The sequence below is a fragment of the Caloenas nicobarica genome, chromosome 6 (genome assembly GCF_036013445.1).
Source record: "Caloenas nicobarica isolate bCalNic1 chromosome 6, bCalNic1.hap1, whole genome shotgun sequence".
NCBI classification, from domain to species: domain Eukaryota; kingdom Metazoa; phylum Chordata; class Aves; order Columbiformes; family Columbidae; genus Caloenas; species Caloenas nicobarica.
The window spans coordinates 9,302,002-9,328,298 of NC_088250.1; the positions used below are offsets into that span (position 1 = coordinate 9,302,002).

At 45.0% G+C, this 26,297-nt stretch overlaps 1 protein-coding gene across 1 annotated transcript in view; it reads right to left on the bottom strand.

Annotated features, from left to right (window-relative positions):
- The window catches only part of VWC2L (von Willebrand factor C domain containing 2 like), a 44,533-nt gene that overhangs the window by 5,888 nt on the left and 12,348 nt on the right, over positions 1-26,297 (bottom strand). Inside the window, exon 2 of the mRNA XM_065638214.1 lies at positions 20,739-20,868. Within this exon, the coding sequence (XP_065494286.1) occupies positions 20,739-20,868 (130 nt within the window). The remainder of the gene's footprint in view (positions 1-20,738; positions 20,869-26,297) is intronic.

Sequence of the window (26,297 nt, forward strand, 5' to 3'; positions counted from 1 at the left end):
CCATACAGCCCAAGTTCATCACCACCCAACCTGCATGAAGGCTCCTGCAGGGCTGGAAACCAGACTGTCTCAGGTCAGTGCCCCCACCAAGATCACCAGCAAGACTTCGAAAGCCCCTTTCTGGCACATCCAATAAATGTCCCGGAGTTCCCTCTTTTGTCTAAAGTGTTGCAAAATGAGAGCCTTCTCTTTGTTTGTGGACAAGCCCCACTATCTCTGACTAAAAGCTCTCTGGAATCAACTGGTGGTATCTCCTAGACATCCAAGAGCTTTCAATCTTGCGCACCATTGCCTCAAAGAAATAATCTCCTCTGAAGCTGATTTGCAGCGCTTTGCCATCGTTCCTGCATATTTCACTCCTCACAAGATGATGCTAACAGCTCTTCTCAAGCACTGCCTGTTTACGCGAGAGATTTTTCCAGCCATAATTCACATTGCTGGGTGCCTGAAGATGCCTTAAAGTTATTTAATCTTTGCATTAAAATATAAACATATATATATCTGCAGTATCCTTCTCCAATCTATATTCAAGTTGCTCACTCTAAGCAAGCCCTACATCATTAAAAAGAGTGTATTAAAAAGGCGAGACTGAGATAAAAAGCTAAATTCAGGGCAACAGGAGCCTTTCCACTGACTATTGCCAGGGATGAAGCCAGCACAAGATGTGAGATAAAACACACCTGCAGCTCTCGGCCAGCCCAGCGCGATGGTGATGTCCTGGTGGCCCCATCTCACCTTCTGGGTCTCCTCAAATGGAGACGTTCACATCATCTGGGCTTTGCTCATCCACTGCCTTGGAGTCTAATGAATGCAGGGGACCCAGTCAAGTTCCCTAAATTATGACCTGGTTCCCAGTGACACAGACTGATTTAATCCTCCCTGCTTTGCACCATGGTTAGAAAATTACCGACAGCTCATGATCCATCTTAATCAGGAGCAACAAACAAATGAGGGACAGGGAGACATCCAGAAGGGAATACACTGCATTACTCCTCCTTATTGATAGCACAGTTACTTAATTTGATGTGGAGACATAACTTCAGGCATCACTAAATACTGGAGCAGGAATGTTTTGGTGCAAGGAAGATCTATGGGTGCAATTTAAAAGCAGTCTGTTTAGGAGCGGTGACATCTACCAGTGCCAATACAGATCTGAGCTGTGCAGACAGACTTGAGGTTATCGTTCAGCAAGTTAAATAAAGATGGCAGCTCTTGGACACTTAAAAAGCACCGGCCAAAAATTGCAGCCCCACTTCTCTCTTCATACACTGCCCTTGTCGGGTGAGCATGATGATGGGGGAACAAGCGCAAGGCTGATGCTGGTTCAGCACAAGCATCTGCAGAAGACGGATCACAAGCGGTGCCAATGATTGACAGCTGCTGCCGGCGGGTATGAGGGGATGCCGAACGGGGCAGCTCCAGGGCTAAAGCCCAGAAGGAACAGAACTTTTCCTCCAGCAGGAACAGCGTGGATTGAGATACGATAACAAACTACTAGGAGTCTCAACTGTGAGAATGAATCTTTAAAATCAGGGTTTTTTTTAACAATCAAAGACTAGTTTAGATAATCTAAGAAACATGATCCGAGCACACTAAAGAAAACAGGGTAGGCAGTACGTTTCCTACTGCTTTAGATTAAGGGTGTTTGCCTCATCGTACAGGCATTTACCCCCAGCCTGTTTCTGATCCCAAGTGAAACCAAAGCTGGGAGCATATCTGAGTGCACTTCATACTCCACTTGCCCCATTTTACTGGGTTTCTAACCCAGTGGTGGGGGGTTGTGGACTGTTGACCAGCAGTGTCAGGCATTGCTGCAGTGCAAATTAATAGGCAATAGCAAATTTATAATAATTTACCAAGGCTGGTATCATAATAATAATTATAAATATAAATAATAATTTACCAAGTAAATTTACCAATTTACTCTGGTGATGGAATCACACACCCGAATTGAGGGCAGCATTGAAGGCAAACCACCGTCACCAAAGTCAAGGAGGAGCCAACACACGGTGTGTCTCAGGATCAGCTCTCAGACAGCAAAAGAGCAAATCACAGGGCTACATACCTACCCTTAAATACAAGGTTTTTCCCCCTCCTCTTTTAATATAAAATGCAGGTTGGCATTTTCAAAGTCACCTATGGGATTTGCACACCAAATTCCTCTTCATTTTAAAAGGATCTACGTGTGCAAATACCTTAATCAGCACTGAAAAGTTTAGCTTATGGTTAAAAAAAAAAAAAAAGCACAGGCAAGGCACTCAGCTTTGCAAAAGCAGATACTCTGCATACAAAACAGCTTTTCTGAATCCCATTTTTACTGTGTACATTCAAGGTTGAAGAAGGAAAACAGTAACACCTCAAAGACAGCAATAACCACCTATTAAGTGAGAAAAGCATGTTTCAACATTTACTTGACCAAACAAAAACGATTAGCTCTTAAAAATCTCTTTGCAGACAGCATAAAGCTTCAGGAGAATACCATAGTTGTTTTTTTTTTAAAAATAGGTAGATTTTAATTGCAGGCAATGAAAGCTGTTCCTAGGTCATAATAACCTTTCAGGTAAGTAATAGGCTTTTAAAAACTTGTCTAAATAGATATTTCCCAAAATGAACTCCAACAGTGCTGAAGGTACATTAATTCTTTTAATGGTTCAAACGTGGCAAATAAGGGAGGATGGTTTTTTTGGACCAGGTATAAAATAGAACTACAATTAAAATACTGCATCGGTTAACAAAGTTACTGGTAAAATCAACAGTCTAAGGGAGGAAAAGCTGAACCTTCCAGACACTAAACCTTTAACTGAAGAAATATATATCCAAAGGGTATATATTAATATATAACATGCTGTTGCATTTCTGCTGCCTTCCCCTTGCCAGCTGGGGTCCCTTACAGCTGCTGTTTCCCAGGTGACCCCAAAAAAAGGAGCAAACTTGGCTGGACGTTCATCCTGCCCCATCAGCCTCCCAAGGCACCGTCCTCGGACACTGTCAGAGAGCAGCAGCTCCGGCAACAGCTTCGTCCATGAAGACGTGAGGGAAAACCCTTATCTAGGGAAGTGGACAAATCACTCTTGCTTGCCAAAGTACCAGGTCTTTGCTCTCTGCCTGGGTGTCTCCATTCAAAGGCAAAGGTTAACAATGAAAGAATAACAACCGGGACTTTTTCTCTGGGTCTTCTGAGCTTTTAGCCAACTTATTCACCTCTTGGTTGTACTCGGTGTGAAAATTTGATGATTTTTATGGCCCATTTAAACCTTTTAATGTCTTTTTTCTTCGGAAAAAAACCCCACATTTGGTGTAAGAATTAAAACAGTATTTCATCCTTAACTGCAATCAGAGATGATGTATGGAATAGAGCTGGCTGCATGTCAAATCAGTATAAAGCCAGAACCGAATCTCACTTGGTCACTACAGCTGCGCATGATGTTTTACGGCATGTTTTTTTTTCCATATCAGTCATAAATGAAGTGAGAACCATGACTATGCTAATTTTCTATAAAACAGGAGGAAAAAAAATGCAAACCAGGAATAAGACAAGGAACCCGGATTACTATATATTCATCTGAGTTGTGCATTTACATGCGCAGTCTACTGAAAACCCAACCCACTGTTGGACAATGAAACTGCAGTGGTTAATTCAGGGTGATGGCTGCACCACAACACACATTAGTCGTGGCAATGGTTGCCTATTGGTATGAGTAAACTTCTGTGCAAACCTCTTATCAAGGGGCAGAAGGGTTTCTTTAGCACACTCAGGATGAACTTTCATCTCCCACCCAGACCTTCATTATTACTGTGGGAATGAGTAAATTGCTAGAAAAATGCCTCTATGCCTTTCTGCCGGTTTGAGATGAAATGTGAAGCTTTGAGAGCAACAGAACAGTCCCCCTTTTTTTTTTCTCCACCTGGCGACAGCTTTTTCCTATGAGGGTTTTGAACATGGGATCATGTTAAAAATGGAACTTCAAAGCAAAGCAATAACTTTTCATGTAAGAAGAGAGCTGCTGCTGAAACCATTTCTTTCTGCTCCCAGCTCCTGTTTGAGTTGTCAGGTTTTCTGTTGCTGGCTTTGAGCAGAACCCAATTTTGACATTTTGTGTGACGCAGCAAGCCCATCTCCTGCTGTCTTCTCCATCATTCCCACCCTTCTGGCCTCCAGGGTCTTCACCTCCGTTCTACACCCTCCTGGCCTCCATGACGACGAACACAGAAATGACTGGCCACGGGCTGGCAAGACCCAAGTGAAAGGTGAATTTAATGAACATGTGCGTGGATAAAAGCTAGACATCTAAGTCAGGAACCACAGGTTCCCTTTCCAGCTAAAGGATGGACTCTTCTGGAAAGCATTTAACAGAGCCAAGTGCCATCAGCCTTTGGATTTGCCTTTTTGTCATCCTTCTAAGTCTGCTGAATGTCATCCCACCCCAACCTCCAGGCCAGGCTGCCGTAGCGGAGCTCCCACTTTCATGCAAATCCCTACAAATGATTGATTACCCGGAGAAAGGGAACAACCACAATGGCAGAAACGTCATTTCTTAATTTGTTTAGGGAATTTAATTTCCTGCCTAGGACATGGAAAAACGAAGCTCCAGAACACATCTCCCGTCTGACCCCAGCCCACGCAACTGATAAGCCTGATGTTAGAGACAAGTTGCTGTGCCAAGATCTGCAGCTCCTGGTGGAACAGGAGGAAGGGGCAGGGCAGGATGGATGGGACCTCGAAGGGACATACGGGGAGAGCAAACCACTGCAAGGACAGGCACACCTTGGGCTGATGGACAGATCGAGACACCCAGAGGTTGGTGCTTCTGGAACAAACAGGCTCCTAAACCCCCCCTTCTGCAACCTACCCTGATTTCTCCAACAGCTGCAAAAGCAGCTTTAATCCATGTTTTGTCCCCAGATTTTGGTCTTCCCAGGGCCCATTATGCTACCTGAATTTAATGGTATCCATGGCATTTGCACAATGCTTTCGGATGGCACCACGCAAAGAGTCAGGTTGCTAATAAAACTAAAATGAATGGCGCTGGTTTTGCATGTGAATAGTTGCATTTAACAAAATCATCAAATGGAAAAGGATCGTCCTTTCCTTTGCTAATAATTCTGGGTGTCACTACAAAATGCATTGCGACAATCTATGTGGGCTTTTATACTTGAGCAGGTGCCATGTGATATTATGCTGATGTGCCAGGACAGGATAGATTTTGCACTGTAAGGTAGCAGCTAGGAATGATGAAAGGCTGGGGAAAATCTGTGGTGAATAGACGTGGTTCTGCATCCCTCCCCCACAAAATTTCAGAATGCTTCGTTACCCCTCTTTCTGCCAGTCTGTTTTAATTACTTAATTACTGGATAAAGCTATTACTCTCTGATCTCGGTGGCACCACAGTATCCAAATGGCTTGCAACTGAGAGCCTGTTATCATCTCATCATTCCTGTGGGGTAGGGAAGTGCAGAGGGGAAACCGAGGCACAGAAATAGTGCCCTGCTCAAGAGGAGGTGGGTCATTAAAACTAAACCCAGCAGACAGCTATTTTTAACAAAACTTGTAGGAACATGACAGGACTGAAGCTGCAAACTGTGTCCTCGAATGTGACGGAAATTGCCTGGCTGGTTCAGACCTTATTGGCCTGGAGAAGGGACTGTGGGACCGAGCGACAAAGTGATGGACAATGACTTCCAAACAAAACACCCCATTTCTGAGCATTTCCACGCTCTCTAGCAAGTATTCCCTGCTGCCTTGTTTTTCCTGTGTTCATTTTGTCCTTTAGAATTGTTTTTAAAACCAGAAGGGGGATTTAGACATGAGAATAGCTACTGACCTGATACAAGTTAATGATTTTATAAAGCACCTAAAAAATTGCTTTACTTTAAAAGATTGATGTTTCCTATTGTATTTTTTCAATGCCAATTAATTACTTAATTCATTAGCAATGTAACACAAGAATAGTCTTTGAAAATCTGGTGCTCTGTGTAGATGCCTTTAATTATGGATAATTAAATACTGTGGAAGGACCTGATTATACCTCTGAGCATTTTCTAATCTGGAAAATGAAACAAGCTCTTGTGCTCTTGAACGCCTGTAACAAAAGCTGAGCTCAACGACTACATGCAGTAAAAAAAAAGATGGGGAAAAAAAAAAGGCACCCCAAAATCCAGACCAGCCCAAAACCCCACAACTAAAGGAGGGTAGAAATTGTGGGGGAAGCTTGAGGGCTTTGCGCACACCCTGCCTGGTTGACTTCTCCGCAGGTACACAGTCCCGGCCTCGTCAGGGATGCGAGCGGGAGCCCAACAAGCTCAACATGGAGCCGCTGCGGCCAGCAAGCAAACCGGGGCTCAGGGCAGCTCGATGATAACGCCTGCTAAAGATGGGAACAGGTTTCCAGATGCTCCTTTGTACCTACAGCTACAATAGCCAAAACTGCGACAAAGAGCAAAGCACTCTTCAAATGAAATCAGGGCTGACCTTGGAAGATGAAAACTTGCCAGCACCAGAAGTTATTTTATTAGCTTGGCTTTGCATTCCTTTACCTTCCTTTTTTTATTCCCTTTTCTCCTCTTTATTCCTCTGCAGCGATCGCAGTGAGAAAGTCAGCATCCAGAGGGCTACAATAACAAGTGTCACTGTCTCGGAAAGGGTTTTAATCTCAGAAGAAAGCCAGGGAAATGCTTGTTTTGAAGACAGCATTGCCCCAGTGCTTTCACGACAGATCCCTCCCTACCACAACTGAAATCCTGCAGTAGGCCAAAGGAGGTTTATTTTGGGATATGCTGGAAAAAAGCAGGGGGAAAGGAGGGGCATCAGTGTCTAAATAAGGTCAATTTGTGCTGTCACGCCAGGCACCCTCGCTGTGTACAACCTCCTATCCTCCTCCCTCCAGTATCTTATATACACTGTGGCCAATTCCTCCCAGCATCCCTGCCCCTCCTGTGCCCTCCCCGACCGACTGCCTTCTGCCTTAATTAAAAGCCACCAATTACGATGGTGAGTGATAAAACAAGGCCAGGGGCTTTCTGCTGCCAGCGGCCAGTCCCGCTTGGCTGGCTGGGAGCTGACTTTTGCTGCTGGGCAGCCCGGCCCAGCTCCCTAATGAATGGCAGGTTATCGATGCACCAAGCACATATGCTACAGAACGGGGCCATTAAGCACCATATCGCGGGCAGGCTATCAGCCAGCGAGACTAAAATATTTAAGTATTTAGCACAGGCCAGGGCTCGGTAAACCCCCAGTGTACGCTTTTGAGAGCAAACAGCATCTATTTATAACCCCCAGACTCTTTATTTTGCGTCCTTCTTTCCTGGGCCATGAAGCGATTGCCAAACCCAGTGAATAAACTCTGTTGTCTCTATTGAAGGTATTTCTCCACTGGAAAATTTTGGGAGAAAAGTCAGGATGGGTTCTGTGAAACATGAGGGGCAGGATGACATGAGGGTGACATATAAATGGGCTTCACGCTGACACTGATGGATCAGGAGCACCGAAAAAGAGGGAAACTGTCACCTGTAATACACGAGCTGCCTGTCTGTGTTAAAGAGTCCAAGTATCAACTGTGACTTTGTGGGTCCTCATGTCCAAGTGTGGGGTGTTCCTCTGCCCAAGAGATTTCCTCCTGGGGTGTACCACCAAAATCCTCAGCCGAGGCAGCTGATTTCATCTGAGAAATGCCGAAATTCAGCGACTGCGGGGTGAAATGCACAACTAGACGCTACAGGCTATTGGACACGTTAGCGATGCCTCCCAGGAACCCGGTGGCTATGGTCATTTGTTGGGATTTTCTGCTTGATGCTGCCAAAAAAGGCTCCCTCCTATAGACAAGGGGTCAGAGACTCGCTGCTGCCCCTCACTCAGAGGCTGCCTCCTCCCAATGTGATGACAGTGGGGGTAACGCTGAAAGACAGGGGTGCAGCAGAGCCCACTGAGACAGCAATAACGCTTCATTAAAAGGAGCCGTTAGTAAAAGGGCATTAGAAGGTGCCATGCCTGCAAACATCAGATTCACAGCCACTTTGACCTTACCCATTGGGAAAGCTTTGGACATATGAGTTTATGGCGGGGGGGGGGCCTGAATTTATTTATTTATTTCTCTATTTATCCCAAGAGATAAATGGAAAACAGAAAAGGCAATGATATGTAGCCCTTTTGCTGACCCCCTGCCTATTAATACATACAGCAAAGGAGAACTATCGAGATCGCCCCATCTTGAAGTCTATTCCCCACAAAACTGCAATTCAACCAGCGCATGCAATACTTGATTTACTGCAGACTTCACTGTGTCAACGTTTTGCGCACCAGAGCAAGCCAAGCCTAGAAAGCCCAATCCTCAGTCGGGAAGACAAAATGCACCAATTTCCTCGACGCACCTTGAGCATCACCTACACATCTGGCAGATCGTATTCCAACAAGGAAAAGCTTTCACGCCCCGCTTTGAAACTGCAAAAACCACTACTGCATGCAACAGAGGAGTAAGGGAGGGCGTGCAGACCCACCTGGCCCAGACAAGCAAGCCCCCTGCGCAGATAAATGCACCCCGGGATGATGGCTGGCTGCAACTTCATCATTCATCCTGAGGGGCAGCAGCGTCCCCTGACTCAAAGGGCACAGGGCCAGCTTACATGGGCATGGGAACTGGCCCTGGCTATTTGTTGCTCTTAACAACTTAATTATCAAGCTGCTAGGACCAATAAGAGAGGGGGGCAAATCCTCAGCTGCTCAGAAAGCACAGGTGTTGCCCTTGGAGTAAGGCAGACAGGCCAATTTACATCAGTCTTAGGAACTGCACCGCAGCGTATTTGCTCTTAGGGAGGTACGAATGCACGCATACCAAATATATCTAATTGTTACTATTGTGGACAGCTTTTGACTTTTCATCACAATTCTCTAAGTCCTTAATAATTACCATTTGACATTTCCTGTAATACATTCCTTTTTTTGTTTGACACAGCTTGAAAAGTAACCAAAAATCCTCTGGTGCTGCTTTCCCTGTAGCACGGCGAAGGTACCAGAGCCTCATACGCATCAACCGCAGTGTGTTGAACAAAAGCAAGCTAAATTCATTCATTAACAGCTGGCAGCCACTGCCCTGATCCATAACCCGGCGAGCAGGTCTGCGGGACTGCCGTGTCGCCACGAAGGGGCCGGTGCCCACGCCACCCACGCGACTGCCGGCCCCTGCGTGCCGGCAGATAAGGGATGACGCATCGGATGCTGCTGCAGACCCGGTTCAGATGAATAATCCTCATGCAGAAGGAGTCCCTTGGACGTCAGCGGTGGCCGCGATGAGTCAGAGATCAGAGAGCGAGGCTTTTCTGGAAAGAACACCCAAGATTGGCTCAGACCTCGTGAAATCAGAGCCTTTGACTTGTAATCTGAGCTGGCTCGGCACCGAAACGCAAACGCTGCGTGTCAGCTGCAGTACGTTCCTCAGCCTCTGCTCAGACGCAGCCCAAGGAGCTGATGGGGGATTATTTACTCCCCCATTTTTTGTAGTCCCTCCTGTACGCAGTGAGAGCTGAGAGGGGACGGCACAAAAGCACACTGGTATTTCAGTTCACAAGCCAGAAACCAGGCAAGCGCACTGACCTGTGCTAATGAGACTCAGGAGTACCGAAGCGATATTGAACGAGGGCTCTTCCACCCGCGCCTCCTGACATTTCCCATGCATTTCAATCAGACAAGCAAGTGCGATTCTGCAATCCAAGGTGCTATTTTGCAAACAGTAAAGCCTGCGGGCCTGATCCTGTAAGGTGTGGAGGGTTTCCAAGAAGCGCTGGGTACCAGCAGCGTTTTCCAGCCAGGAGTGGAAGGTGGTGGCCCCAAAGGCATCTAACCCCAGGGGAGTATTTTAACCCCATCCTGGGCCAGAATACTTACCCAGGGCGAGAGCTGAGCAGGAAGGACATTTCCCGTCACAGTTGGAGCGATCTCTGCTTTCCTTTCCCACTCAAAGGGGAGGAAAAGTTAAAGTCGCAAGCACTTTTTTGTTTTAATAAAAAACAGAGCAAGTAGTCTGAAGTAATTCATTGAGCAAAAACCCCCTTCATTTTTGTCTTCCCTGTCGGAAATGCTCCAAATTATCAAATAAAGATCTACATCCAAAACCACGTCAGCCCTTCCATTCTCCCAGATTTGAGTCAGTTCATTTTGAAAGCATTAAAATGGGCCCCCTGATAATTTCAAGGGTTTTTCCCAACTTTTTTTTTTTTTTTTTTTTTTTTTTTTTACATATAAACAGTGAGCTTGCTTTAACTGGCCTTTTTTTCTGGAGACGTTTCAGTGAGTCAGCATTTTCTGACCAACGCATTTCCAGCTTCTCCAAATACTCCCAACCGGCTGCAGTGAAAAAAGTCTGAGCTTTGAAAGGTCGGGGAGAACTTGGTGTCACACAGACCCATTTCTCCCAACAGGACATCAGTAATTTTTGGTAAGCCAGCTCCTGCTCTGTTTATTCTAACAAACAGGAGCTGCCTCAGCAGCACTAAACTCCTGCAACAAAATGTTTTTAACTGAGACAAAAATGTGGCTTAGTTGTTGTAATATGAGTTACACCAGTTTACATCGGTTGTGGGACTGCTTCATATTTAGGTTTTTTAATTAAATCTACTTACTGAATTCCTTGTGGCAATTACGATTTCAGAAATGGGTGCAAGAGGAATACACATGTCCTAGAGTCTACCTGAAAAGAAGAAACCTGGGGAGCCTCCATGACAGAGTGCTGACAATTGGGGTCCCATGGGTAGGTTCCCCGCCCAACCCTCTTTTATTTAGCTGTACCATTATGGCCAGAGATGTGAGGAACTGAACCACACCAACCCAAGCAGTCAAAGCAAAGAAAGCAACGTCCTCTCCTCTTTCCCACTGGGCTTTTATTTGCTGATGACCACGCCTAAGCTCTTCAGTCTCAGGTATGAATTCAGATCAACACTGCAGAAGGATTTTCTAAACAGAAACACAGCAAGAAATTACCCCCGACCGGCTAAACTCTTTGCAGCCTGTGCTGCAGGAACTGAGGCAAGAAAAGCTTCATGGTGCAGGAGCAAAGCCCTGGCGCTGAGCTCGGAGACCTGCACTGGGAGCTGAAAGCACCCGTGGAAAGCCAGAGCATGAAGACAACTAACCGAGAGGGAGACGGGTGGAAGGAACGCTGATGTTTATGGGCAGAAGAGCATCTCTGGACAATAGGGACCCGCGATATTCGATGGCAGTCCCGGCACTGCACCAGCCTCCAGCCCATCCTACAGGAACCTTCTCCAGGCAGCACAGCTCAACCACTCTCACAAGGCAGTATTTGCCACCACGTGTAAGGAATGTTCTTTCACCCTCACCTGGACGTGCTGTAACAAATTGTGAGTCCCTCTGGCAAACGGTTCCACCAAACTTGCACTTATTTTCATCCTGCGCAGGAGATGCACTCCATCAGCAAATCAGGGATAAAGAAAAACACACCTTAAAAATACTTGTTAGTCTCTCCAGACAAACTGATTGGTGAGCTGGCAAGCATAACAGGCTAGGATGATGTGCAAACATACAGTAATACCCAGAATGAGATTATTGCACTGATTTCTTTCGCAGAGGTGTGTAGGTGTAGAAGAGACGGAAGGCTGAGGCTGAAATCCAGGATCAACCAGAGAAGCAGAGAGGATGGAGACTTAGAAAAGGCAGAGGGAAGAAAAGGAAGCGGGAGGAGAAAACTCCTAAGTGCCTTTTTTAATTCTAAGTCTTCTCAGACTTGCTTAGCTCTAATCTTTAATTCATATTTTCATTACAGTCTCTTTGCTCTGTAAAGTCTGCATTTCATGTAAAAGGAGCAGCTCAAACATCAATTATTTGACATAAGTCAACCCCTTGTTAAAGTCCTCTACTCTACATATATGTAGGCTCCAATAAAAGAAGCATTAAACATTCATTAAATTAGAAATACATGAAGACAGTGTCTGCCACTCTTCGCATACAGATATGCTTAATAATCCCAGCCTTCTAGAGCATCAAAAGCAAACCCATCTCTAATCCTTTTAGAAAGCCTGACCATGCAAAACACCCCAACCTCCTGCAATTTGCCTGTGAGTCACCCAGAGATATTCACTCTTGCAGGTCAGATCCTCAGGTGGAGTAAATCAGAGTAAAACAACACTGCCGGCATTATACCAAGAGACACAGACTCTGGATTTGGCTTTAGGCTTCTCTTCCAGCAAAGTGGTTTACAGCAATGTAATTGGATAACAATGTCACTTCTGGTCTCTTAAGTTACACCAAGAATCCGATCAGGCAGGGAATCGCAACACCACACCTGCTAATTTCAGTACTGCCCAGGCTGCTTGTGTTCTGCAAAAGGAAATGTGGTTTCCAAACTTGATCCTGGGAAATTTTTCCCCCAAAAAACCCCACACCTACTCCCTCTTCTACAATACACTATCATGATGATAGTGGATTTTGAACTAACACTGCCGTAGACTTGTGCACACAAATTTCAGCAACATTTTCCCAAGGGGAAATAATCACTGATGAGCAGATGCTCCTTCATAAATATTTCTGAGTTTAAAGAGCAACACAGACCTCGTAACGTGTTTCCAACACCTCTGTGAGCTGTGTCCGCTTAATGAGAGCTTTGGAGCAAGTCCCGTCCAACAAACGGCTTCTCATAATCCTCCCCAGCCCTCCTCTTTAGGCTGTCTGTAGACATTCATTTTGAACTCTGCTGGGGTGGGAGCACGGAAAGATGGTTAGAACCTGGGGTACAAATTCAAAAGAGCGGCTTTCAGCTCCTCCCTGGCCTTAACGGTGTCTGGCAGAGTCTTCTCCTGCCTTGTTTAATATGTGAATTATCCTGTTCTTGTTTCCTGGGCAGATGAAGAGAGCACAAAGGCTCGGGAAGCATCAGCGGACCTGTAAGCGTGCAGATGAACACGTCGGGTCAAAAGGGGCTGCTGTCCCGCTGGCTCCCAACCGCAGCACTCTGTGAATGGAGCTTTTCCCGGCAGCGTCCCTGTCACTCTGACACTACACAGTTCAGCAGCCACCGCTTTGTGTGAGCACTGAGCTGTGTGATAGAGTTAATCACATTAAGCGCTGTTCAGTTCATGTCTTTTTTGTTCTCTAAAGGCTTTTCCTCTCCCTTGCCTCTTTTAGCCTCTCCTTCTTTTAAACTTCAGGAGGTGGCAGATGCAAATCAGCACGCCTTGATGCTATCCAGGGCCAGGATGGATAGTTTTGGAAGGTTTAATCTCTATATACCTTTCCAAAGCTTTTCACCATTATTAGATGACTCTTCCAACAGCCGTGTCCACAGGGAGCAAGTCATAGTCTTGAGTCAGCAGGGCATTTAAGCATCTGGATAATCCAACTGTGGGAGATTTCCAAAAGCACTGGAGGGGCTAGCCCTTGACAGATGCTTACAAGCCTAATTCTCAGCAAGTTCGGCATCTTCATGCCTTTAACCATGTGGCCCAAAGTAATGGAAGTGAACGACCTCCACTGAAAGTCAATTTCAGTGAAATGACTTCTTTTTGCAAGGAACAGTAAAGCAAGTACTGAAGTATTTTGTCAGGTCGATGACTGCCTGGCCCAAACATACCACCTTGTTTTCAGTCTTGATCTTCTACCAGCTTTTAAATCAATCCTTTTTTTCCTCTGTTGCGAATCAAATCACTCCTTTAATTGAGCTAACAGGCCACCACAGTTGACATTCCTGCTGGTAAACACAAAGAACATTAGCCGACAAACAATCAAAACCACGTCCTTTGTAGTCTCAAGAATTTACTTTTGCATTCAGTCTTCCAAAAACATTTATTTTCATAGCTGGCCATGAAGACTCAGTGCACTGGGCTCTGCCATCACAATGTTAAGGCGACTTCTACAGGTTCTTGCAAAAATGGAAGATGACTCCTGATTTGGGGCGGCATCTCTGCATCAGCACAGCGGCACTAAGGAGTTGGCTGTGAAACAACCAGCAGCCCCCAGGTGCTGGGCAAGCGCTGCCCGAAGGGGACCAGGTCCTTCCCGTGAGCCCTCAGCCTGACATCTGAATGGGGAGGTGGTGGGTGGGTCGACTGAGTACCCAACAAGCTGGCTGGCTGCCACGAATGCTTCATCCATCAAGAACGAAGGGTGATGCGGCTAACGCTACGCTATCGACTTCGGTCTCCGGGACCTATGAAGAGGATCGTGGAGTCCAGCAAAGTCCAGCATGGCGGATACATCTTCTTGGCTGGTCGCTCTCAACTTGCATCTGCACAATCAATCAGCATATTGCATAGATTTTGACTGAAGGGGTTTTAACTGCAATCTTAAAATCTGGCCATTTCAGGAATTCCTGAAATAAATTAGAAGAGGAATTTTATTTAGTAGTTCTTTTCTAAAGGAATCTCCCCATGGCTCCAAACCACTGTTTTCCATAAAATAAATGAATATGAAGTCTTCTCTCATCCTCTTGCCACATTTCCTGTGTGATCTTTACCCTGCAACAGTTGTATACAATCAAGTGGCAGATAAAACATCCTCTCCCCAAAAACCTTCCTTTTTTTCCTCAAATTTTTAGTATTTTTTTTTCCACACATCATTGATTTTTTTTTTGTCACTGATCATGTTAGCAGCAGATGCTTTCCAAAATGACCTGGAGATTCAGTGATCCACATCTTGCAGATAAATAACAAGCTACAGGTATGCAATAAAGCACAGGTAACTTGATATCCAGGCACTGGATTATTCGATATTAAAATCTTAGCTTTTTTCAAGATAGCTGATAATTTGGAACAATAGATGCCACGTGGGAAAGTTCTTTTTGTCAATATCGGTTGACAACTTGCACTGTTAACCCATTACCTTCACTTAAAATACATTTATACGAAGCCTTTTGTTTCCCAAAATCCCAAAGAATTTCGCAAAATAAACACATTGCCCCCCTAAGACAATATCTGGGCATTAATTTGCTTGTCTCCCTGACCGAGAAGAAAGAGCCTTGGTCATTGACTGTATCGCCAACACCTCTTTGGGTGGCATCTAGATTTTCCTGGGAGGCCTACACACCTGAGTGCTAATCAGTATTCACCCTGCTTAATTTATGAATGTAAACAAAGTTCCTGAACCAATTTTCACCCGGCGTGTGGCTGGGCAGGACGGGAACAGCCTGGTCTGGGGGCTGCCTGCCCATGGCCCGGCACCAACTCCCCTCATTGTCCACTGCGGAGCTTTTCCGAAGGGATGCCCCTTTGTCCCCGGGGGACTCCCAAAAAATCTCCTGCTTAGAAAAAAGGCATTTCTAGATACCGCTTGCTAGGAAAAGGCAGCCTCAAAGGTCAGCCCCCTGTGCGTTGCTCTACACAGCGGCATGCAAAATTCACTTGGGGACGAGCGCTGCGGCTGTTTGTTTGCTGAACGAAAGGCTGCCCTCGGCTGCGACGGGCTGGGGAAATCCTTGGGGGGTTTCTGGGCAAAACGTGCTATGTTACAGAAGGAACAGGCTGGGGTGCAGAATGCTTATTTCAAATTAACTCGAACTGAGAAATAACGAGCAGCAAGTTTATATTCCCAGTAAATAAAGAGAGAAACTTGGGTAAAATGTGGCTTTATATGCAAGGAAATAAATCATTATTTACTCACTTTTGTGCTCATGCCCTCAAAGATGAAGACATTTCTATGGAATTATTAATATTTATAGCATATTACAATAAATACCCATAAGAGCTTTGCCCAAATACACGCTATTTTAGCAAGGTAAAAACAGCTGAAGGTCAAAGGGACCCTTTATTTCTGTGTGGAGGGCAGGAACATGCTCTTTACTTTGGAATCTGTATCAACTGTGAGAATTTAAAACTTTAATTAAAGATTCAGTGACAGATTATCTACAAAACGTCTTCCTGCTGCCCAGTATTTCATCACGAATGTCTCCAGAAGCCCACGCTGAAGTGAGTAAGCACACTTGCCAGGAAGTATTTCACTGTGGACATGTTAGCTTTTATCTGCCTTGTTGGGTAACAAATTCTTTTGTTGAGGATTGGTGGCAACAAAAATTAAATTAAAAGCAAAACCAGACCCTAAAACAGAAATTTATAATGCTTATTCTGTTCATCTCTCAAGAAAATGAAAGTGCCAAGGCAAAGTCTATTTTAGCAATTGCATTAATGTATGTGTAAATGGGTGAAAGTGCCTTTGAAATGCTCTGAAAAGAATTTCACACTTTAGAGAGGAGAAGAAGTTAACAATTCTATTGTGGCATTTATTGGAATTTCTAAATTAATTTCCCTGACACAGCTGTGCCATAAAATCCTCCATGATGATGAATTTTTGCTAATGTCGAGATTATTTTTGGATGCCATTCTGAAGGAGTGCTAAGTAAAATCAGGAGAACACGGGTCACTGGGAGCCCTGCACTGCCCTGTCCTTGCCTCCCCTCACCTCCAGCCTTTCCCCGAGCAGCTGCGAGGTTGCTCATGGGAAATTGCAACTAGTTTTTCTCCCACAAAGCAGAAAACATGGGACGGATGCATAAATGGCATGAAGCTGAGCCCCCTTAGAGCAGCGTGTTGCTAACTCAGCACAGCGGTGGAGGAAGGATCTCCAAGGCCACCCGGGGACTCTCTGCTGGAGAACATCTACTCGCTCCCCCCGAAAGGGCATGTGGGGAGTGGGTGGTTTTGGCTCTGAACAAACAGCACCAGGCAAGGTGAAATGCAATTAATTTCTCCCTTTGCACACAGTTGAGGTGGGAGTTGTTTTGGGCTGGCAAAGAAGAGGAACCCATTTAATCCGGATCACAGATTAAATCAGGTTAACGGATGTGAGTGATGATACACTGGCAATCCCCCCTCCCATCCCTGCATCCTTGACAGACCATGTCCAAAGGCTTGCAGGAAACATAAAGAGCAACCTCACAGCGATGCGTAAGGAAGGGCTTCAAAAACCACACATCCCACCAATAATGAGGCTCAACCTGCAGCAGCGGGTGGACTTATGGGAAGGTATGGAAATGCAGAGTTCAGGGTCAGATAAGAAGACCCAGGGGAGGTCTGAGTAACACCACACAGGCATGTCTGCAGCCCTGGACATGGGACGATGAGGACCTTGGGGGCGGATTTTTGCTCAGAAAGGCTTCATCATAGCAGCATGGATGGATGTTCTTGCTGGGGGGCAGGAGGGATAGCACAGATGGTGGCAGCCACGAGCTTGATTTTAACAGTGATGGGCAAGTTTTAGATCCCACAGAGGAGAGAGTTAACAACAGCTGACACACTTTTGTCCGGAGAAGTCACAACGACTAGAAATAACAACTCGGGGCCATAATTCTGCGGTCTGTCACTACCAGGAAACGTGAAATCCAGTGACCTTTCATCTCCACAACAGAAATACTGCGTAGCACCTGGAGCCATCGCCCTTAAAATCCACTCTGACAAATTGGATGATGGGACACGAAGGAGAAAATGTCCTCTCCCCGCCTCGCCCCCAAATTTTAGCCTCCCAGTGAACTCTGCCTGCTCCGCGTGTAATGCGGCATCCCCTGCTGAGCAGAGCCAGCTTTGCGCAAGCTACACCGCATTTAGCAAAGCACAAGATAACAATTCTATTTCTTTTGACAACAAGGAATAAATCTCCAAAGCCACTTGTTCAAACTGCTCTTAAATGATGGTAGAGGGAGGGAAATTGATATTGGCTTTTTATGAATCTTCAGGTCAGGTACGTTAGAATCAACAGATTTTTGCATTAACCTCACTGCTTCACAGCACTTTTGCCCTTGGCAAGACATAATTAAGAAAGGCATGAAAATCCATCTGAATGTATTGAGAGGAAATTATTCTCCCGTTAATGGCAGCAACAGCTAAACAAGCTGCAAGCCATGCTGCTAACGGAGTGCAGCAAATGATGCAGTGCTGTGTTTTATCCTAAAATGAGGATTTTCCATACCAAAATTTTAAGGAGTAGCTTTTGAAATGAGGATTTGCACTACATGTTGTCCTGGAGATTAACTTTCCCCCTGCAACAGCTGTATCCCTCGAGCTCCTCTGTTTGCCAGTCTAAAATGATGACCACAGGGATTGAGACTAAGCTAAAATCTTTTCATCGCATGGAAACATGGCACTGTAACTGTCTTCACCACCTTGGTAGAAAGTGAAAGCTACTGGATGGAAGTAAAAAACCCTAGTAAATTAAAAAAAAAAAAAAAAAAAAGAGGGGGTTTCAGACACTCGGGGGGGTCTGTCAGCTTGTGTTATCTTCATGCATTTGTGAAACTGAGCTTTAACTGACTGGCTCCAGTGGAGAGCTGAAGGATAAAACTGGGTGTCAAGAAGAGCAAACAGCTTAAAGTGTTTTGATCCTCTTTCATTAGGATGTGTCGGAGGGATTCAGAGGGGGAAGAGACACGACAATGTCTCTTACTCTTTCACATGAAGTTCCCAAAATGTAAGAGGGAGGGAAGGGCGTGCGCCGCGCTCGGAGCCGCATCCAAGAGCAGTAACAAAATTTGCTCATCAGATTCTCTGTGACAACAGAGACTATCTTGGTGCCAACTGATTTCCATCACTGTGTGAATTATTTCATTTGCGAAGGATAAAGCCAAAACTACAATCATTGGCCAACCATTGGCTAGCCAGCCCCAGGAGCAGAAAGCCTTGCCAGCTGGGGGGTCTCACAGCTCGTCCCTACAGCCAGGCTGGGACGCGAGGAGGGGTTCGGCTCCCCTCCACAGCACCCCCATGCAGATACGCTCCTCGATCCCAAGGAACTGCCACACCACCGCACCGCCTCTCTCCTTCACCCACGGCTCAGAGCTGTGCTGCAAGCCCCGGTCTCCCTGGCCCCAAAGACCAGGATCCCCAAGGCATGCAGGCTGCTTGTAAGAGGACAGGGAGAAGCACCTCCCTGCCTAAAACGTGTTTCGGAGAACTTTACGGCTGTATCTCCAACAGATGAGCGAAGAGAGGAGTGGAGAAATTTGGCAAAACCATGAAGCCTCCTGGCTGCTAGTTGAGGGCTCCGATCAACACGCTGTGCCCTGGAGCCCCTTCAGCGGGTGGCTGATTTTCCTTCTGTCCTCATTCCCACCAGCAGGAGCTGCTTCTCTCCCTTTCCTCCTGGTTATCTGGGCACTCTGTTTTGGAAGAAAGATGCTAGCCACTCCTGGTCACCAGGGATGTTGGGGACAGCAACACAGAAAGCCACCGACCCCCAAAGTGGAGGAGTCTGGTTACTGAGGGAAACGTTCATGGTGGTGAGGGGCTGGTAGGGAAATCCAGCAGCTCCTGGACCTGTGTGAAGCCACCTTTGAGTCTGCACACTTGAGAAGCCTTGATGGGTGCTCACAGTTTGGATTCACGTGACGTGAACCAGATGGGAAGGAATCAGCAAGTGCTCCCACTGTCAGTGACGGGGATTCAGCACGGTACCCTACACGCGATGGGAACACAGAGGCCAAACACACGAGTGGCGTTTCTTTGGGTGTAAATGAGTCTGAGCTACGGTGACAGGTACGGCAATGGCCAGTGTTACCCTCCCAGTCACCAACCCAAGACATTACTCTTGTTGAGTGTGATGGGAAACCTCACACGCAAGCACAGCGGGCTGTAGGCAAAGGTGGTGCAGAGAGCTGTTTAACACACTTTTCTCTGAAGTTCATCAACAACAAACCGATGAAATTTCCTATGAATATTTTCTGCTTCTCAACAGAAACATAAAACTCCAAATGAAAACCTTTAAAAATACTTTTTTGAGTAAAAATCATGGTTTAATATAAACCTCAGGATTTCAAGTAGTATTTTTGGTATAATGTTCCAGACCAGTCTTAATGTTGCCAGTTCCTTCAGTAAAAATATTCTGCATTTCCAACTCTTTGCTTTTTCTCTGTCTTAAAGAGCAGAAAATGTATTGAAAATGTTATTTCTTTGTAAACATTTTCATTTAGATACAAAAGCAACCATTACTCTCATCCAGCAGTGGTGATGTATATAAGAGGAAATATATGTGGAAGGTGAATTCTAAACACGAGAAGATGAGTCTAAGTAGCTATTTCTTGTATGTTAAGAAAGCCATGAAGAGGTTTATGTGAAGCTAGTTTACTTTTTAATCTGTCTTCACATCTACATTAGGAGTAAGGTGCTTTTCCAGAGAGATAATGTGCATACAGGCTATGGTACAAGACTGGGGAGACCTTCTTGGAAAGAGATTTATTTGCCAAAGAGGTGCTTTCGGTCATCCCAAAAACTTTCTTGAAAGTGTTGCTGAATCCAGCTCCAATTAATGAAATAGTTCCACCAGGACAATGTGGGCCAACACTACGCACACAGACTCCAGCACACAACTGATGACATTACAGGCTTGGTGGGCGTCTTACTGGTCCCAGTGGGAGTTGCGCCATTGGTTTCGGTGAGTTTTCCCCTTGCCTTAGGCAATAACCATTGGTTTCTTAATTTAGTGATGAAGACCGTCTCTTTTCTCATATACTTGATTTCAAGTTAGACTAATTATGAGAAAAAAGCAAAGAGACACGAAACAACTATCACCGATATCAGGACTCAATCCTGTGAAGCCTTACTCAAGTCAGTGACCACATAACCTCCAGGTGAAGACACAGGAGCCTTAATTTTCACAGTTGCCACCTCATAACTGAAGCCCACACAGAAGGAAAAGCAGTAGCCCCAACACCAGCCTGTGCTGACAGAAGCAAACCTCCTGGCGATGCTTCGATAACAACACTTTAAATAAAATGTTTCCCATATATGACTTTGTTAAAGCCAATACAGTACTTTCTTACCATTTTTGCAGACAGGACAACACTGTTCTGGTTCATAGACTGGGTTGACACACTCGGGAACTGCGCAGTCTGCTACAACACAGTGAACTTCATTGCTGGGCTCGCAGCGACACCATTCGCATGGCGAGGGCTAGGAACAAATCTAAAATTAGCCCATTTCTTCCCGTAACTCACAAGTTTGCAACATTTCTATCTTGCCATAAGATAAACACATCAGCATTTAATACTTTTTGACTGCATTCATTCATTGTGGAGAATACAAATTAACCTACAGGACAAAATAGCAACACCTGAAATAGGCAACCAGAACATTAAAAAAACAATGAGCAGGATACTTGTTTTCCCAGAGAGGGTGTGGGTCTTTTTAGCTTTCATGAGACTTTAGTTCCCTTTGTCAAAAAAATCTGAGCCGAAGCCGCTAGGTCGTACCTCTGCTCTACCCATTTAAGAGCAGGATTTTTGGAAGATCACAAGTGGTGGTTCCTCCCGGGAAGGGATGGATTTGGAAGGACAGGGTGATTTTCCAGGTCATACTCATATCTCCTGCGGAACAGCACCACCAGCAAACCCCAAGCTGTCGGAAGGGTGTTGCTGGGTGGCCTGTGCATCCACTAGCCCCTTGATGAGCTTTCACTCCTGCTTTTCAGAGCAGAGGAGAACAGTGTTGCTCTTGGAAGGGCAAAACCATTCTATTCTGTGTTCGTGCAGCACCTGCATCAGGCGGCTGTGAGCGCTCCCGTAATGGAACCACTAGATCTGGTCCTGACCCCACTCCTGCCTGTTTCAACAAGGTTTGTGAGCAACTGTCTCACACAGAATATGTAAATAATTAAAAGCCTGAATAATTCTGCTGAAGTCAGGGAGTTCTGGGTTAAAGCATCCAGATAAATGGTTTTGTTTCAGCTCTGTCAATGCAAATGGGAATCTCTATCTACCTCCAAATAGTAGAGAGTTGTCACTGTCTCACCCTTTGAAAAGCTGTGGAAATCTATTGAAAAATAGGTCAGTGTTTTAAGGTTCCTGGTGTCCTTATGTGTGTGCAAGTCTGACGAAAGGATGACAACAAAGCTAAGAAAGAAGAATAAGAGGAGAATTTGAAAGGTAAATAACTTCCTTTCAGTACCTGTAGGTTCAATACATAACTCCCAATCCCTCAGCGACAGTTAAGTCCATCACTAACACTTGAACAAATAAATACGGCTATTGGAAAATATTCTGCTTTCTGTTGCATTGGTGGGAATCTGCAGCCACGGGAATTCCTCCATATTAAAAAACAAAAACAAAAAACTGAGATGCAAAGGAACAGAGGATTCATCCCCATGTGTTTCAGACCCCAGTGATGTGTCACTCATTTCTACAAGACAGATACAACCTGTGAGCCCTGGTTCTGGCAGGTAAAAAGTTTTTCAGTTCACCTCTAAGAGGCTCCATATGTCTTGAGTCAAATAATTTGTTCCCAGGAAATTCATTCCTGCCTTAAAATGCACTAATTAAAGCTTCCCCTGCTTTGTCTCAGCGTCTGCAGTCTATAATTCCCATCACCTCTCATTTGCTCAGGGCTTTGGCAATTTAGACAAAATCAGCACTCCTTGAGCAAGGGAAGAAGTCTGTGGAGGTGGAATTCCTCTCTCTAATTATCTTCCCTCATTCAACCCTGCTTTGATTTCTGTCTGAAGCACCAGGAATCTAAATCCATTTGACTGGCATTTCTTATTCAAGGCTATTTAATAAAAAGAAACAATACGAAAGAAAATAGACAGAACTATTTGCTAAGGGATCAATAAGAAAATTGCTGCTTTGTTTTACTCATTTTAATGGCTAATTATATGGAGCAGTAGAATTAGATCTTGTGATTTGTGGAGGCTTTCACTGATGTATCCTTCAGGACTTGTCTCCATCTTCACTACTCTAGTGGCTGCAATGCTAAGAAATACGTGATGCATTCCCAGGTCTGCAGCCCAATCTACTGCTTGAAGATGATCAGCACAAGTAGAAGTTGACCCTGAACGACTCTGCAACTGAGTAAATGAGACATGACATACACAGCTTTTGCTTTTGCATTGTTGGTGTAACCTGAAAATGACACTGCAATAAACCATGATGTGGTTTGACATTGAAAGCAGCTTTTCAAGAGGGAAGAACCACACATAATTAGAAGGAAAGCACACCTCGGTGGTACATGGAATGAGCAGCCAGCAAATGAAAAGGCTGCTTTGGCATGAACAACAAAACTTGTCTCAGCTGCCTCCTCTTCCCCATCTTACGAAGTTCTAGCTACTTAGTCTTGCCTCCAGGATCTTCCTCCATCTGACCATTTTGTTCACTTGCCAGTGCCCCTTACCATGGTTCTTACCCAGCTCCTCTCCTCCACAGGTGACTCTGGCCTTCCTGCCCACTTCTTTCATGAATGTCTAGGTATTTTCTCCCGTAAGATGTGCTTTGGGATCTGATTTGTAAACCTCTGCCATTTCAGAAAGGACTTTGCCCCAAGCACATTGATTGAGCATCTTTTTGCTGTTGTCCGTGAGCTCTGCATCCCAGCTATTAATTTCCCTGGAGGTACCCTTCTTGTAGAACAACTATAGGACACTGGCCAAAAAAAGTCTTCTATTTATCTACACCGGCAGTATGTAGATGAAGTGGTGAAATTAAGAATTTGGAATCAGTGAAGAAGAGGAAACTAGTGAAAGATGTCCCACAGTTTTGTTTCCTGATTCCCAGTTTAAAGATTCATCCCCCATAGAAGTGGGGTGGTTTACTCTTTTGTAGCCACTGAAGTTCAAACACCAGCTAGCACCAGTTCCTGAAAAGAAACTCTCACCCCTACTGAAAAACAAGGTTGAAAAAATACAAAGGGTTTCTGAAGTCTGAAGGAGAGTGGACACAAATCAGAGGCTGCGCCATTCCCACATGGACAGTGCAAATGCTTTATTGGTGTCCCTTAAAGTGATGCTCTGGAAAAAGTGTCAAGATTAAAGGACCATAAAAGACTTGGGCCTGAAAACGATTTATTCACTCCACCTGTCCAAGGCAGAATAATCTCTAGAAGACTCTCTAGCAAAGGATTTGTTAGGAAGGATTTCAACAGATGTTGGTGCAGAAACATTTTTCTCACCATTGTCCAAAAGGAAAGGATGTTCATGGTGCCCAGCCACAACACAGATGTACACCCACCTAAGAACCACGTGGTTCCTTACTGTTCAAGGGTACGGCCCTGTCCCACACAGCGGGGTGGCTGGAGGAAGGAGTCAGCGCTCAGCTGGTTGAGTGGCTGGAAAGCCTTAGTCTCAGGTGCTGTCAAACGGGAAACATCTGCAATCAGCAGAGTTTGTTAACAAAGAAAGAAGGAAGGAAAATTAAACAAGAGAATAGAGAATTCACATGGCTAATAAAGATTTTATGTGCATGAGCACATAATGATAAACTTGATAGATGATATAAACAAACAAATGAAAAAGACAGCAAAGGAAACAGAATGAGAAACAAGGTACACCGTAGGCAGGAGAAATGAGGAAGCCAAACCAGATGTGAATACCGTATCTTCTAACCTTCACTCTCGCTCCCGTACACACAGCAGGTCCCACTATTTTCACCCTCTCTTTGCACGTGTAGGAATTATGTTGCTAACATCATCCAGCTACTCCTCACAGTGATAAGGGGCTCCCTCTCTTGTGGGGCTGGGCAACTGGTGAGTCCTTTTTTAGGTTTCATAAACCCACAGAAATTTCACACCGCTGACAGGTCTACACTTGGAGGGCTCCAGCAGCCCCTCAAGTCATCCAGAAGGACTTGGGGATAGACAGACAGACTGTGTGATCAAACAGTTATTCAAGAAAATAGCCTGATTCTTCCCAAACTTAAAGCGGAAGTGGAGAAAAGAAAATGGAAAATTGATTTCAAACTTCAGTGTCTAAATCTACTCTTTTATGCTTTTCTACAGCTGAAAAAATCTGAATCAATCATTTTCTTAGACCAGGGCAGCCAGCACAATCACAAAAATAAGTGACACACAAAACTTGAAGTTTTTAGGCAAGATCTTGCAAGATCTTGCTTTACCGCATCTGAGACATCTCATTTAATCATAGAAATTCTCTTGTTCCAAATACCTACTGAACTTCACCTGTATTTCACGCTCTGCTCAAGCATTGTCCCCAATTACAGCACACCAAAACACCTCTCTGCTGTCCCAAACACGTGAAAGGTTTTTCTGTCACATGCAGATTGCCCTGCAAGAGCGTATTACTGAGCAGTAAGTATTCTCCTTGAGTGAATGGAGGAAGTATATATATATATATGAAACATTATACTGCAGCCCTCCTTTTCCCTGCCTGCAACAACGATTTCTCTGTCTACGTGTCTGCTTGTCAATCACTCTAAGCTGCTTCTACATAAATATCTCTAGAGAGGTGGAAAGAAAGTGATTTACCTAAGACAAACTAAAAACTTCGAAGATGACATCTGATTGATACTTTTTCTTTACCTGTTTGTTCTGTCAATCAGAAGCGTTTTTCCTCAGTGATTTCGCTCTGCTGTCACATTCGCCAGGCTAAGTGTGGTTTCCAAGGACACTCATTTCAGTGCTGAACGTGGGCTGTCACACAGCTCAGGGTAGGTCTCAGACCAAGTTTTAAGGCTGCAGTCTCCTGTGATCAGCTGTGATTAACCCCTGCTGGCTTCATTCAGCCTGGGGGTTTGCAGCTCACGCTCCTCTGGGAGCTGGGAAAACAGTGCCTGTTCTCCGAGCCACCGTCTGAGAGCAAAGTGTTATTTGGCACCTAAGTACTTCAAGAGTCAGTGAATCTTGTACCATTAGAACAGACTATACACAGACCTGTTCCTCCTTGAGACTTCCCGCTCTGTGAATTTAGATGACAGCTCCTGATTTCCTCCAGGCGTGTTTAGCACAGTCATTTCGCGAGACTTTGGATCTCTCCTTACCTTTTCAAGAAAAGACTTGGTGGTGCTTTCTTCGTACCTGGGTTTTCAGCCTCATGGAAGAAGGTTTACACCTTTGCTGGAGCTAGCGTACAGGTTTGCTCAGAGCTACTGCAGATTCTTGCAATTGCCTTCTACTCATCTGTTCTGAGATCCATTTATCAGGATTTATTTGGCTGCTCTCTTCCCCCTCCTTCCTACACTCTCCAGCTAAGACTGAAGAGGGTACTTGTGCCAAGAATATCCCATAATCTCAGACTTCATCTCATTGACTAGGTCCCATGAAGTGGTCACATAAGGACCACGTCCTCGTGCTGTCTGACTACTGCACAACAGCCCTTCGTCAATTATACACAGCTACTAGCAAACAACTACAGAGCAATACAGACTTCACAACTATTATATCACAAATACTTGACATTTCTTTTGAGGAAGGAAATAGGAAAGTTTAATCTAAGTGTTTACAACCATCTAATCATGGTACAATAGACACATACTGATCATCATGCAGGGGCTGTTCAAGCTAGCAGAAGACAATTCAGGTACTTCCACTGAATTGAATAGACCTGCTATTGGGGCTAGTGATGCTTTTCACAGACAAATAGGTGTATTTACAAAATGGGC